Source organism: Podarcis muralis, chromosome 4 (assembly GCF_964188315.1).
Source record: "Podarcis muralis chromosome 4, rPodMur119.hap1.1, whole genome shotgun sequence".
Classification (NCBI taxonomy): Eukaryota; Metazoa; Chordata; class Lepidosauria; order Squamata; family Lacertidae; genus Podarcis; species Podarcis muralis.
Window position 1 is genome coordinate 74,660,167 of NC_135658.1, and position 13,323 is coordinate 74,673,489.

General features: G+C 38.3%; 1 protein-coding gene across 1 annotated transcript in view; it reads left to right on the forward strand.

Annotated features, from left to right (window-relative positions):
• The window catches only part of TMEM131 (transmembrane protein 131), a 70,869-nt gene that overhangs the window by 32,432 nt on the left and 25,114 nt on the right, over nucleotides 1-13,323 (forward strand). Inside the window, exons 5-13 of the mRNA XM_028727850.2 lie at nucleotides 489-612; nucleotides 2,422-2,538; nucleotides 3,849-3,971; nucleotides 4,423-4,503; nucleotides 6,438-6,588; nucleotides 6,678-6,734; nucleotides 7,843-7,904; nucleotides 12,124-12,232; nucleotides 13,072-13,180. Of these exons, the coding sequence (XP_028583683.2) occupies nucleotides 489-612; nucleotides 2,422-2,538; nucleotides 3,849-3,971; nucleotides 4,423-4,503; nucleotides 6,438-6,588; nucleotides 6,678-6,734; nucleotides 7,843-7,904; nucleotides 12,124-12,232; nucleotides 13,072-13,180 (933 nt within the window). The remainder of the gene's footprint in view (nucleotides 1-488; nucleotides 613-2,421; nucleotides 2,539-3,848; nucleotides 3,972-4,422; nucleotides 4,504-6,437; nucleotides 6,589-6,677; nucleotides 6,735-7,842; nucleotides 7,905-12,123; nucleotides 12,233-13,071; nucleotides 13,181-13,323) is intronic.

Sequence of the window (13,323 nt, forward strand, 5' to 3'; positions counted from 1 at the left end):
AAATGCAAAGATAGAGTACAGGACCAGGACCCTGTGATAATGATCTGAGGTCCTTCTTCATACGCCTCCTCTGCAAGAGGTCTGGAGGGTAACAACACAAGAACAGGCATTTTCTGCAGTGGTGGCTCCCTATTTTTTGAATGCTCTCCACAGGGAGTCATGCACAGCACCTTCGTTGCATATTTTTATGCACCAGGCAAAACATTCCCCTTCTCCTGGCTAATTAAACAATCTATGGCCTTTTAAATTGTGGGGAGGGGGGTTATTGTTTGTTACTATGGTGTTTATATTGTGTTTTTATATTGTAAACTGCCCTGTGATCCTCAGATGAAGGGCGGTATATAAATTTTAATAATAACAACAATTGACAGTGGCCATTCACAAAATGCACCTGTTTGTTCCTTGCAACCATAAAACTATAAATATTTTGTGGTTGTAGGCAACTGAGGAAACAATTTAAATGCTTTTTCTACTCTCTTTTAATACAGGCCAGTTGGGATGCCAAAAATGGAAAAGGTTTACTTGCACAATCCAAGTGCAGAAGAAACTATTATATTAGTATCAATATCTGCAACAACCTCACATTTTCATGCATCGTTTTTTCAAAACAGGGTGAGTTAGCTCTGTTTTTCGAAGTTGGTGTTATTCTGCAAGCTGGGTTTCACTTCAGCAAAAACTGATTTTACTTCAAAGTGCATCACAGTAACTAAAATAGCTTCTCTTTAAATGCAAGCTCAACAAAATTATGCCACGTACAATTCTCTGTGGAGGGGTTATATGAAAAGTAAATGTCATTCTAGGCCAGTGGTGGAGAACCTCCGCCCCATAGCCTTGGTGTTCTCAAGAATATGGAAAATGGATAACTCTGCTCAGAAATGGTTTCTAACCAGAAGTATCTGATTTTAGTCCATTGGGGGGGGGGGGGATCCATACCAGGATAGTAGTTTTACTATTACCAACCAAAATCCCCCAAGTAACATGTGAGTTTTCAAGTTCATCAGAACAACTTCGTTTTTGTTATAACACTTAGCCTGGAGCAGAGTACCGCTGATACATTCATTTTCAGTAGGAGTTGCTACTTAGAGCTTATGCACTCATAAGTGAAGTGATCATGGAAGTGATTCTGTCATTTTTATACATGCTTCTAGGAGCTGCTAAGATAACTAGTATTTTTTTATTTTGTTTCTTCACCATGTTTTTGTAAAACCTACTAACCAAGTGCCTTAAATATATGAAAAAGGCTCCAAATAAGGCTGTATTTTACAAGGCACTTGCGAAAGCAAATAACCAACAACATGTATTTCAATTAAGATCATGTCTCTCCGCCACTGTCAGGGTGTCAACCAGCATTAAGTGAAAGCTGAAATGATCATTGGTCCTTCTCTTTGTCCTGTTATTCCAGAAGCATGTTTAATTAGCAAGGGTGTGTATTTCTTTACTGCCACTTGAAATAATCTTTTGAGCTTAAATCCAAGTGTTTAATATTTGAGGGGGGAGAATGGGGGAGGGATTATGGAAAGCTTGTAAATTCATACTCCCTTCTTAATCCTAATACAAGACTTAACTGATCACACATCTTCCCTAAAGCAATTAACATATTTAATGAAATCTATCAATGTAGAACTCTTCCATAATGGAGGTGACAGTGTGTGAGGTGTGGAATGTGTGAATGGATAGATTTGTGTGGATAGGGTATGTATGCGGTTTTGACCCTACCTGCTTTTGGTTTTAGCCATGTCCACCCTTGCTTGTGACCTCTGGAAGATTACCAATGCTATAATGTGGCTCTGAAACTGAAAAAGTTTCCTCAGATAGTAAAGTCTTGATTATGGGTACCTCCTAAACTTATGATCGCTCTGTTCTCATTGATTCAAGCAATTATGGGTGTTGTAAGGCAGTCTATAAGAAAATAGAAGATTCCCGAAGTGTTATATAACTTTGCTCAGGGAGGAGTCACATCAGATAATTTTTCTGTTTTAAGGCCAATTGAGAAGAATGAGTCAGAGCACCAACTTGTAGGAGCTACGTTATGTACTCCAATCTGGCATTTAGAGTGGAACCTGAGACACTTGGAGCAATGTGCTTAGTAAGCTAAACAATAAGCAGTTCAGTGTTCTTTCACATTAGTAATATTGCTATAATGTTCAAAAAAGAAATTTTTCCTGCATGTTGTACTTTACAGTTGTTTGTTTCGATGCAGTATCAACCAAATCAAAATGAGTGTATTGGAAGTAACTTTTGTAAGGTACTTAAATTGATTTTTCCAAAGAAAGGGCTATAGTATGTGGCTTGCTTGTCTCATGGGTGTTCACACACAGCTTCTACATATCAATTGTGTTTGAATGCCCGATCTCATATTTGAAGCACTACACTTCTAAGATGAACAACATGTCATGTTATATCTGGTGTTTTATTTTTCAGAAAATCGTTCCAGGGGGAAACACATCATTTGATGTGGTTTTTCTTGCAAGAATGGTGGGGAACGTAGAAAATACTTTATTTATTAATACATCTAATCATGGGGTATTTACTTACCAGGTAAGAGAAAACATCATGTTACCGTTTCTTAAATGATTGAGAACAGAAGTTAAAGCACATTATTAAGATTGGTGCTCAGCATATACAGTGGTACCTCAGTTTACGAACTTAATCCGTTCCGGAAGTCTGTTCTTAGACCAAAGCCATTCTTAACCCGAGGCGCACTTTCCCTAATGAGGCCTCCTGCCGCCAGTGCCCTTCCACTTTTCGGCTTCCATTCGTAGACCGAGGTAAAGTTTGCTAACCGGAACACTACTTCCGGATGTGCGGAATTCGTATACTGAATAGTTCGTAAACAGGGATGTTCTTAAACCAAGGTACCACTGTACTGCAATGTGTGACTGCTTCATAGTTTAGCATATGTCTCTAAAGTCAAGGCTTTTAATTGAAACCAACAGCCACGTATCATGGTTTTCTGATTGACATTCCTGCTTTCAAATAGGAATTACTCATGTAGCAAGATGTCATTTGTCTGCAATATATACATATTATTTGATGCTGTGAGACACCTGCAATAAGTGCCACTGTGCTATGCATATTCCGTGCACTTTAGATTACAAAAAGTCTTACAGTATTAATGCACCTCCTACAGCTTAGAAATGAACAAGCTATTTGCAAGGTGCAAAGCCTCCAAGTTGTCTATTAAAATGCAAAACAGGCTTCTGTTGATTTATGAGATACAGTAATAGTGATTGACTTGAAAGTTGATAATACACTTGACCAAAACAGTTGATTGATTTAAGCACACCACAATATTTTTAAAAAATTAAGAGAAGGACATTTAAATGGCAAAGTAGCTTTTGCAGGAACAAGATCACATATTTTAGAAAACTGAAAGGAATGACAAAAAATGAGGGAATGTCATTTTTTGTATTCATGAACATAATCATGATTTACTACTTGTAGTGCTCTAAGTTACTGTGGTTTGGAGCTAGAAAAAAATCCAGAGGGTTGTTTTTGACTCAGTCCAACTCAGTGATCTTAAGTTAAACAACCCAGTTGTTTTTTAAAGAAAATCTGCATTTCATATAAAAGTTCAAAAACTGGTTGCAAAACAAATATTTAGAGAAAAGCTGGTCTGTAGTTGTCACTTGTGTGGATCCTGAAAGGAAGAAAAATATATATTTTCTTGTATCCTAAGACAATTAGATACTGTATGAGACCACTTTAAAATACTGTAACTGTAAGCTTCCAAGTTGGGAAAGAGGTAGTGTTTCTTTGCTGTCAATGATTGTGTGAGTTTTAAAGGTGGAAAACAGACAATTACTCACATTGGGATACTAAAAGTTTGTTTTCTTTTTCTTACACAGGTATTTGGTGTAGGAGTACCAAACCCTTACAGACTTCGCCCTTTTATAGGAGCAAAAGTTCCAGTAAACAGCAGTTTTTCTCCTATTATAAATATACACAACCCCCATAGTGAGCCTTTGCAGGTATGTAGGAGCACTGTTCATATTTACAATTACCTGTTAAAATATAATGTTAATATATTTCAGGTGCTCTTTGTATACTTTGATTCTGTTCCTTTATCCTCAGTTTGGAATGTTATATGTAAAGTGAAGTTATGAAGTTAAAATAATTGTCTTAGTAGTAGTTTTGAGAAGCTTTGTTCATGGAACTAAAGGTTTGCATGTAAGGTTTGACTTGGCATATACAGAAACTTCACTTGCATAAAATCCTTTGATATATTTTTTTTATTTGGTGGAATGATAAATGACATATTCGAACACTTGAAGTAATTCATTGACTATGTTGTATGTGTGGTCTTTACCACAGAGAAAATAAAATATAAATAATTTCGCCTTAGCTGGCAACCATGAGAGGGTGTCTAGTTGGAACTTGAGCTCTAACTTGATCAATTATTATTTTTTGCTATCCTCACAGGTGGTAGAAATGTATTCAAGTGGAGGTGATCTCCACCTAGAGCTTCCAACTGGTCAGCAAGGGGGTACACGAAAATTATGGGTGAGTGGCACAAATATTACTTGACTTACACTAAGGTATTAATAAGTTCTGGCAAAGACTAATATTTGTTGTGGCTTAAACTTTTGTTGTGGGCCAGAGCACCCTTCCTCAGATGCATAGTGTTCTCCTCTGCTGATCCTGAAATCTCACGCACACATATACAGATAAGAGGGTGGATGTTGTTTTGAAATGAGGCCAGGAGGCCCAGCAATTCAAGATAAGGGAGTAAACCATAACTGTGCAGCATCAAATATCAACAGGGTCCAGTGACAAGTATAAAAGTTCAAAGCAGAATGGGAACGAACTTGTAATGAATTTTCAAAGTAACGTTAATATTGTATACACCAGAAAATGTGGACAATTGCTTTGCGGAAGGGGGGGGGGAGAGACTGACGCAAAAGGTGAAAGGCAGAAACAATTTTAAAATGAGAATTCCATTCATAAGAAGAGAAGAACAAATGCTCTACAGTAAAACCAATGCTATAAATTATGTTACTTATATGTATATGATGGTACATGTTTTGTTTTTGTTACAAAAGCAAATAATTTTTTTTTAAATAAATATTGTATACAAATACCTAACAATTATGTCCTATAGTGAGTTAGCCACTTTCAGTTTCATTTCATCGCAAGTCTGATAGCACATAAGCTTTTTACCAAGTGATTTTAGACACGTGTGTGGTTTTTATCTAATATTCTAGCCACAGAATATTCCAAAAGTTGTAGTTTTGACTGAAGATATAACACAAACTACCTTTTATGTAGCATATAAATACTAGGGAACTTTTCTAGGATTTTCCAGGACAATCCTCCAGTTTATATTTTTGTATAAAATTACAGATTATATTTTTGTATAAAATTGCTAGTGTGCCTACGTGCAATTTGAGATGGTTGCTGATGACTCCTTGGTTTGTATCCAACTAAGTCCTACTGAAGGGACGCGGGTGGCGCTGTGGGTTAAACCACAGGGCCTAGGACTTGCCAATCAGAAGGTCGGTGGTTCAAATCCCTGCGACGGGGTGAGCTCCCGTTGCTCACTCCCAGCTCCTGCCAACCTAGCAGTTCGAAAGCATGTCAAAGTGCAAGTAGATAAATAGGTACCACTTCAGCGGGAAGGTAAACGGCGTTTCCGTGCGCTGCTCTGGTTTGCCAGAAGCGGCTTAGTCATGCTGGCCACATGACCCGGAAGCTGTACGCCGGCTCCCTCGGCCAATAAAGCGAGATGAGCTTCGCAACCCCAGAGTCGGCCACGACTGGACCTAATAGTCAGGGGTCCCTTTACCTTTTAAGTCCTACTGAGACCCATTGAAAATGGACTTAAGTTGGTCATTTTCATTTATTTCAGTGTGTCTAGTCTGAGTATAACTTAAACTGGATACATTTATTTTTACACTTTCTGAGTAGCAGTGATTGGAATCTCCCACTTTTGAAGCGTATAACAAATTAAGTCCTGTTCTCTTTGCTATAATGTAGGCTTTCCAGAAATTTTGAATGCACAGGAGGAAAGAAAATTATGGCTTGCCTGTTGTGGGAGTGGGGAATGAGTGGGCTTGGATGGCACAGACAGAAGTATCTACACGTTTTTGTGCTACTGATGCAAAATAGGCTTTTAAGTGTTTCTCTAAAAGATTGGTAGCATCACCAAATATATTTCTTGTACTGGTTTCTTACAACAGAACTAGTCTTACGCACTTAGGAAAAGGCAGGTTTAACAAACTGTTACTTGTCAGCATGAAGAATCTACACGTGATGATTCTGAGCCTTTTATGCGATGGTTGTTTTTGAAACTGTTTGACACTTCCATCACTATTTAGTTAGTTCATTGCCTAAAAACACCAACTGTATATTCCATATTCCACTTGTATTATAGCTGGCATTGTGGACCTTTTTATTATACTGACTTTTATATTCTGCACAATTGTCTGTTTCAATAGGAAATTCCCCCCTATGAAACTAAAGGAGTTATGAGAGCCAGTTTCTCTTCAAGGGAAGCAGATAATTACACAGCCTTCATTCGAATAAAAACAAATGCCTCAGACAGCACAGAGTTTATTATTCTGCCAGTAGAAGTAGAAGTCACAACAGGTTTGTAGAAATGTAATGTTTCATCAACTTCATGTATTTTCCTACTGCAGTAGTGAAAGATACTCACTTTGTTTTGTCCTATCTTAAAGCCCCAGGAATTTATTCATCGACAGAAATGCTAGATTTTGGTACTTTAAGAACCCAAGGTGAGTCCTATATTTTAATACACCTCCATTTCAGATTGCGAGTAGACACACCTCATTTTGCAAGAGCTGCGTAATATCAGTTTCATGTGTTTTGTTTCTTAGCCTTTGCATGTAGGCCTTCATATGTATTGGGTTGCATCCAGACAGGTCCTGCTGCTAATGGAAAGGATCCCCCCATTTACATAAATAAATAAAAATAAAAATCCAGGGTTCTTCTAGAGACGGGGTGCAGGAAGGTATTTTTGGTATTATTTCTGCAGCTACTTTTCATAGAGTTTCATGGAGTCCCCAAACCCTCCAGAGCAGATCTTTGGGGACTACAAGGGAAAGGAGGAATTGGTGAAAATAATTTCTTCTTCTAGCAGAACTCTGCATGAGGGAAACTTTCTGAATCCACCTCATTTGTACTTAAATGCCTAGGATATCTAGCTTTAGAAATATTATATAAAGTAAAATGAAATAACTGAATAACGCAATTATAAATAGTACTTTTGATAACATCACTCTTAATTTATACACCTGCCAAATGATTGTACACAGGTGCATCTGTATTCAGACAAGTCTCCAAATCATAGTTTGGAACAGTCTTCCCCAGCCTGTTGCCCTTCAGCTGTTTCGGTCATCAATTCCATAATCTCTGACCATTGACCATACTGGGAAAGGGCAGGTGGGACTTGTAGTCTAAAGCATGTGGAAGGCACCAGGGTGGAGAACGCTGGTTTGGAAGATCAGGATTTAGTAATGTTGAGCATGATCCCCCCTCCCTTCCCTTGCAACAAACCATAGTTTGTCTGTTTGCTCCAGTGTGACAAATTATGGTTTGCCTAAACAATATTTTGCCACCATGCCTGGATCCTGACTGGAGAACAAATTAATTTGCACACTAACCACAGTTTGCTACGGTTGGATAAAATGGCAGACTATTGCTTACTGCAGATTAGAGGCAGAAGCATCAAACATCCTCTCCTTATGTCTGGGGGAGAAGGGAATGGAGAAGTAAAACTTCAACATTGGATAACTTGAATAAATGTCACACAGCTGACTTGACTTAAATAAATTCCCTTTTATGCAAACGAGCCTTAGTGCTTTTTTTATTGGCTTTCAACAGATCTGCCCAAAATCTTAAATCTACACTTGTTAAATTCAGGAACAAAGGATGTACCAATAACAGTAAGTATTACCTCTTTAATTTCACTATCTCAATATATTTTTCTAGACGTAAAAGATAACATGAATCCACTAGATATCAAAGCTCAAGTTCTGTTAGTTTAGTCCCTTTTTCCAAATGGACTCAACAAAATGCCTCTTTTGATGCACTTAACAGCTTTCAGCAGTGTATCCTTCCCATACCACATGTTGTGACTGCATAGTTAAACTGAACTAAAGCTCCCCCACTTTGCATTCCTTTCAACTTTCTACTAAAGACTAAGACTACAGGGGCATATTTAAAGGTTTGTTTAGTTGCTTGTTATTCAGGCTTTACTTTTCAGTGTCATCATAAATTAATACTTATAGCTTACAATTGTACAACTATCTTAAATAATTGCTGTTATGGTGTCACATTACAATAAAAAGCAATGGGATTTCCAGCAAGTACATGGAAATGCATTTAATAATTCCCAGTTATTTCTGACTAAATCATTCAGGGCAAATGCCTTGAAAAGCATACAGATAACCAGTATGACAATTACAAAATAAAAATGCAAACAAGAATTGAAGGTTCTTTTGTAGCCGGTATTTCACAACAAACTTCAGCATATAAAAGTGGTTAATATTGCCTTGCAATAGAGATTAGTCTTAACCACTGTAAAGGAGGCAGTTTTGAGACTCAAAGGTAAAGAGGCCTGTCCCAGACCCAGAATACGATTCAAACATCTGGTTAGTCACAAATATTCTCTTTTGGGCTAAGGTGCTTGAGCTGGTGTGTTCTGCCAGTGCTGAAACGCTTTTGTCACCAAGCAATGTCTCTTGTTGTTGTCTAAATCCCTTTTCTCAACCACTGTTCTAGTTTGTCCAGCATGGGAGACGAGAGAGTACTGTGCTTGTTTCCATGTCTTTGAAATGTATATTTATCTCTTGCAGCATAGCTTTGTTTTACCTCTTCCTGTATAAATGGGGGAAATGATGACTACTGGATAATCTCTTAGACCAGAGGCTATGTCTGTTCTTTTTAGTTTGTATAAGACTAACTCCTCTGGAGTCTTTTCCCTCTCTAACTTGCTAGCAGCACCGGTGGTTTAACAGGCTGTTGTCATTATAAAGATAGTCCATATCTTTCCTGGGCTCAAACTCAGAGGCACAGAAGCATATCTCACAAAATGTGGGGCATCATTAGTTTCATATTTGGTAATAATCTACAATGGCTTATAAAAAGTGAAAGGCCTGTGTGTATATCCTCACATAAGGATGTTCTACAAAGAGCTCCAGGCCTTAATGAACCCTTTGTGAACTCATAGGTCTGGCCTGTTTCCCTCCCTCTGACTTACAGAGTGCAGAGAAAAATACAGAATGGTCAGCTTAGATTTTTCAAATTGCACACCACACCACAGGGTTAGTGACAGAAAGGTTGCCTGCAGTAAGTGAGCAAAAATATGGAGTCACTGATGTTAAAAACAGGAATCATTGATGCAGCAGAAGTAATGTACATAATTTTACTTAAATTTTCTTTTACATCTTATAGCAAAGGTGATAAGTGTTAAACTACTGAGCAGTGGATTATATAGCCAAGCTTCTGAATCATATTATTTTAACACCTCATTCTCTGATATTTTGCCCTCATTCTTGACTGAAGAAATATTGACTGTATGGCCTCGTAATATACAGTCCCAGTGTTTTGACACTGCTCAGATTTCTGCTACCATCTTAGATGTTAAGTGGGTTGGGGAAGTGTCAGATACCATCAAGCATATCTTAAAGGCTAAACTATTTGCTCATATTTCCATGTAGACATGGGGCGGGGGGAGGACAGGGATATATGTCTCTTGGAGTTTGTTCTGATACAGTTTGGAAGCGAGGAAGAAACTGGTTTCAAACTTCATGCTAATGTCATGGGAAAAGGCCAAGACTATATTTAGCAGAAATTTAAGCTAGTTACTCATAGAACTAAATTCCTTCGAGGCACTTTAAGAGTATTGTTGCCAATTACTATAGTCATAAAAAGTTTTTACCTTTACTGACCCTTTATATTGAAGTCTGTGAAACTGAACAATTTTAAAAGAAGAAAGGCAATTTATAATATTAAAAATAATATTAAATTAATGTAAAAATATCATGTACGTATTTATAGCATTGCTGGTTCTGAGCCAGAAGACTGTGTATTTACCGTTTTGTCAGCAGCGCTTAATATTCAGCTGAGTTGCATAACTATAGCCATTATCCTTCCATTAGAATTGAAATTTATGCTTGGTAACACAATATATGATAGTTCTGTATTAAAGTTTATATGGAAGTTTAAGTAAAATGTGTATATTGCTGTATTAACTAGTTCTAACATTTCTTTTCTTTTAAAAGTTTTTCATTGAGAACAGGCAACTAGAACAATAACAAAAATACATTTAAGGTAAAGGTACCCCTGCCCGTACGGGCCAGTCTTGACAGACTCTAGGGTTGTGCGCCCATCTCACTCAAGAGGCCGGGGGCCAGCGCTGTCCGGAGACACTTCCGGGTCACGTGGCCAGTGTGACATCGCAGCTCTGGCGAGCCAGAGCCGCACACGGAAACGCCGTTTACCTTCCCGCTTGTAAGCGGTCCCTATTTATCTACTTGCACCCGAGGGTGCTTTCGAACTGCTAGGTTGGCGGGCGCTGGGACCGAGCGACGGGAGCGCACCCCGCCGCGGGGATTGAACCGCCGACCTTTCGATCGGCAAGCCCTAGGCGCTGAGGCTTTTACCCATTTCTTTTCTTTTAAAAGTTTTTCATTGAGAACAGGCAACTAGAACAATAACAAAAATACATTTAGGTGGTGGTTAAGTACTGTGTACTTAACAGCTGATTGCATTCAGGCAGTATTCCTTCCGAAAGGCCCTCTCCCTTCCTGACCCTGCACCGTATAGTATATATGACATACTTCATATTAACAGTAAATTACAAAACTTGTTTGAACTTGCTTGAAACATGAGAATCCCTCTTCTATGGTTGTAAGGCTTGTACATTCATCCATCATTACGAATTTTGCATGCTCATCCTCTCTCTTTCTTGGAATGAGGTATCTTCTTGGTATCTTTCTATATTATTTTCCGAAAGGGAGGGGCGTCCTGAGTTGTTGTCATCTGTCAACTTTATTCTGACACATTCTTATCTTGATGTTCTCTCATCTTTCTTATCCTTATTTGAGTTCTTTCCTTCGTGTCACATGGTGTTACCTTGAAGGCCTAGTAACTTGAATGGAAATCTGCGCTCTGAGCTTTTTGATGTGCTGCTTGATATTGATATTACACACCTCAAAGCCTCTGGACCTGAAAGTCTTAATCTTTAGCCTTCATGTTCTAGCAGCTCTGGAGTTTGCATTTCTGTCAAAATAGTTGGTCTTTCACAGAATTAGGCCACATTTGAAATAACAACAACATTTATACCCCACCCATCTGGCTGGGTTTCCCCAGCCACTCTGGGCGGTTCCCAACAGAATATTAAAAACACAATAAAACAGCAAACAACAACAACAATATTTATACTCCACCCATCTGGCTGGGTTTTAAAACAGCAAACATTAAAAAGTTCCCTAAACAGGGCTGTCTTTAAGACACTTAAATAATTTGTTGGTTTGTGTTTGGCATTCCCTGCTGCTCTGCAATGCTGCCAGCATGTGTCTTCAGCTGTTTAGCTTTCTAAAGTGGAGATACTGGAAGTGAAGACACAGTTAAAATAATGTGAGTGTAGTGTTCTGCCTTGTGGAGGGTCTCTAAACAATTGCGCTAGGTATACGAGCACAGGAACAACCTCAAGTATAACTCTTGTAAAATTTAAGATGGAAGTGTAGTGCTATGTTTTATGTGTGCATTCTCATTAATAAAACACATATAGATGGCTCTGATATTCTTTTGGTGCACTTGCACTGAAAGGCTAGTTCTCTTTAGATGGCTACAGACATTTTAGCCAAAAAATGCCCCCAACCTAGTTAATTGCCTCCTTTTCTAGTGAAACAGGCATGTGTTGAAATAAAATGAAACAAACCTAGTAAATCTGCTGGAGTTTCACAGTTGTTTCTGCTATAAATTAGGTATATATATTTGGAAACATTCCTGACTCGTGTTGTTCTAATGACATGTATCCACATTTTTATAACTTAGAATAAGTGTCAGCAGATTCTCAACTTTTGAAGGAAAAGATAACAGCTATATACAGACTTTTTCAGTAGTTGTTTGGTAAGCACTTCTTTTATGCTTTTCCAGAGTGTTAGACCCACACCACAGAATGAAGCTATCACAGTGCATTTCAAGCCAATTACACTTCGAGCTTCTGAAAGTAAATATACCAAAGTTGCAAGTATTAGCTTTGACGGTAAGTAAAAGTCTGTTCTGGAAGTTGTATGTTTCTCATTCACTGGATGGGAAGCCTTTTGTCAGCGTATCTGAACATATTTCTTAGCTTGGGGTCCACACTTGCTTTTCTTTTGAACGCAGTTACTGCTTGGAATGAGTTACATAATACTGCCAGGGATATTGCTGCAGTTGTAGAAGTTTCTTTCTGGTTTTCCTGCAACCCCCACCCCCAAACTCTCAGGAGAGACTTTTCAGGATGCTGCTGGGCAGAGGAGGGGCTGGGAAAGTCTGCTTCCTCCAGCTGCCTTCTTTGAGCTTTCCTCTGAATCCCATCCCATGTGTTTAATCATGCTGTTCAGTGTATATACACAGAGACCAAGAGGGGAGAGCATTTAATGATGACTGTCTACTGAAGTCTTCATCTTTTTTGCTAAAAAGGGGAATCTGTGGCCTTTCTGATGTTGACGGGTGACAGCTCCCAGTAGCCTAGGCCAGCATGGCATTTGGTTAGAATTAACAGGAAGCAACATTTGCAGGCTTATAGGTTTCCCCACCTCTCAGCTAAAAGTTGAAGAAAGGATGTTGCTGTATCACCCACCCTCCTTGAAGCCACTTGAATTCAGCAAGTAGCACAATACTCACATTTTAGAGCTAAACAGTAACTGCACCCTAATATATTACAAGAGTAGCTTAGTTACAAATGTGATCAAAATGGTTTATGATACTTTGTAGTAAATCAAAGCCCCAACAGTGACAGTTTTACTATCAGAGTAAAAATAAATATGTGTCAATTTTGTGTATGAGTCAAGAATAGTAACACTGTTTGCTTTTATTTATCTATTTGTATGTACCATATAGCATCGAAAGCAAAACGACCTGCACAGTTTTCAGGAAAAATAACAGTAAAAGCAAAAGAGAAGAGTTACTCAAAACTTGAAATTCCATATCAAGCAGAAGTGTTAGATGGGTAAGATTGCATGGGATACCGTTGTCTTACATTTAACTCACACCTCGTTCCTGTACACATGTAACTAACCACTTGCATGGCTTCCTGTAGCAAATAAATATGCTTCCAAATGAGTCTTTCTTATAATAGGGACACTGGGTTTA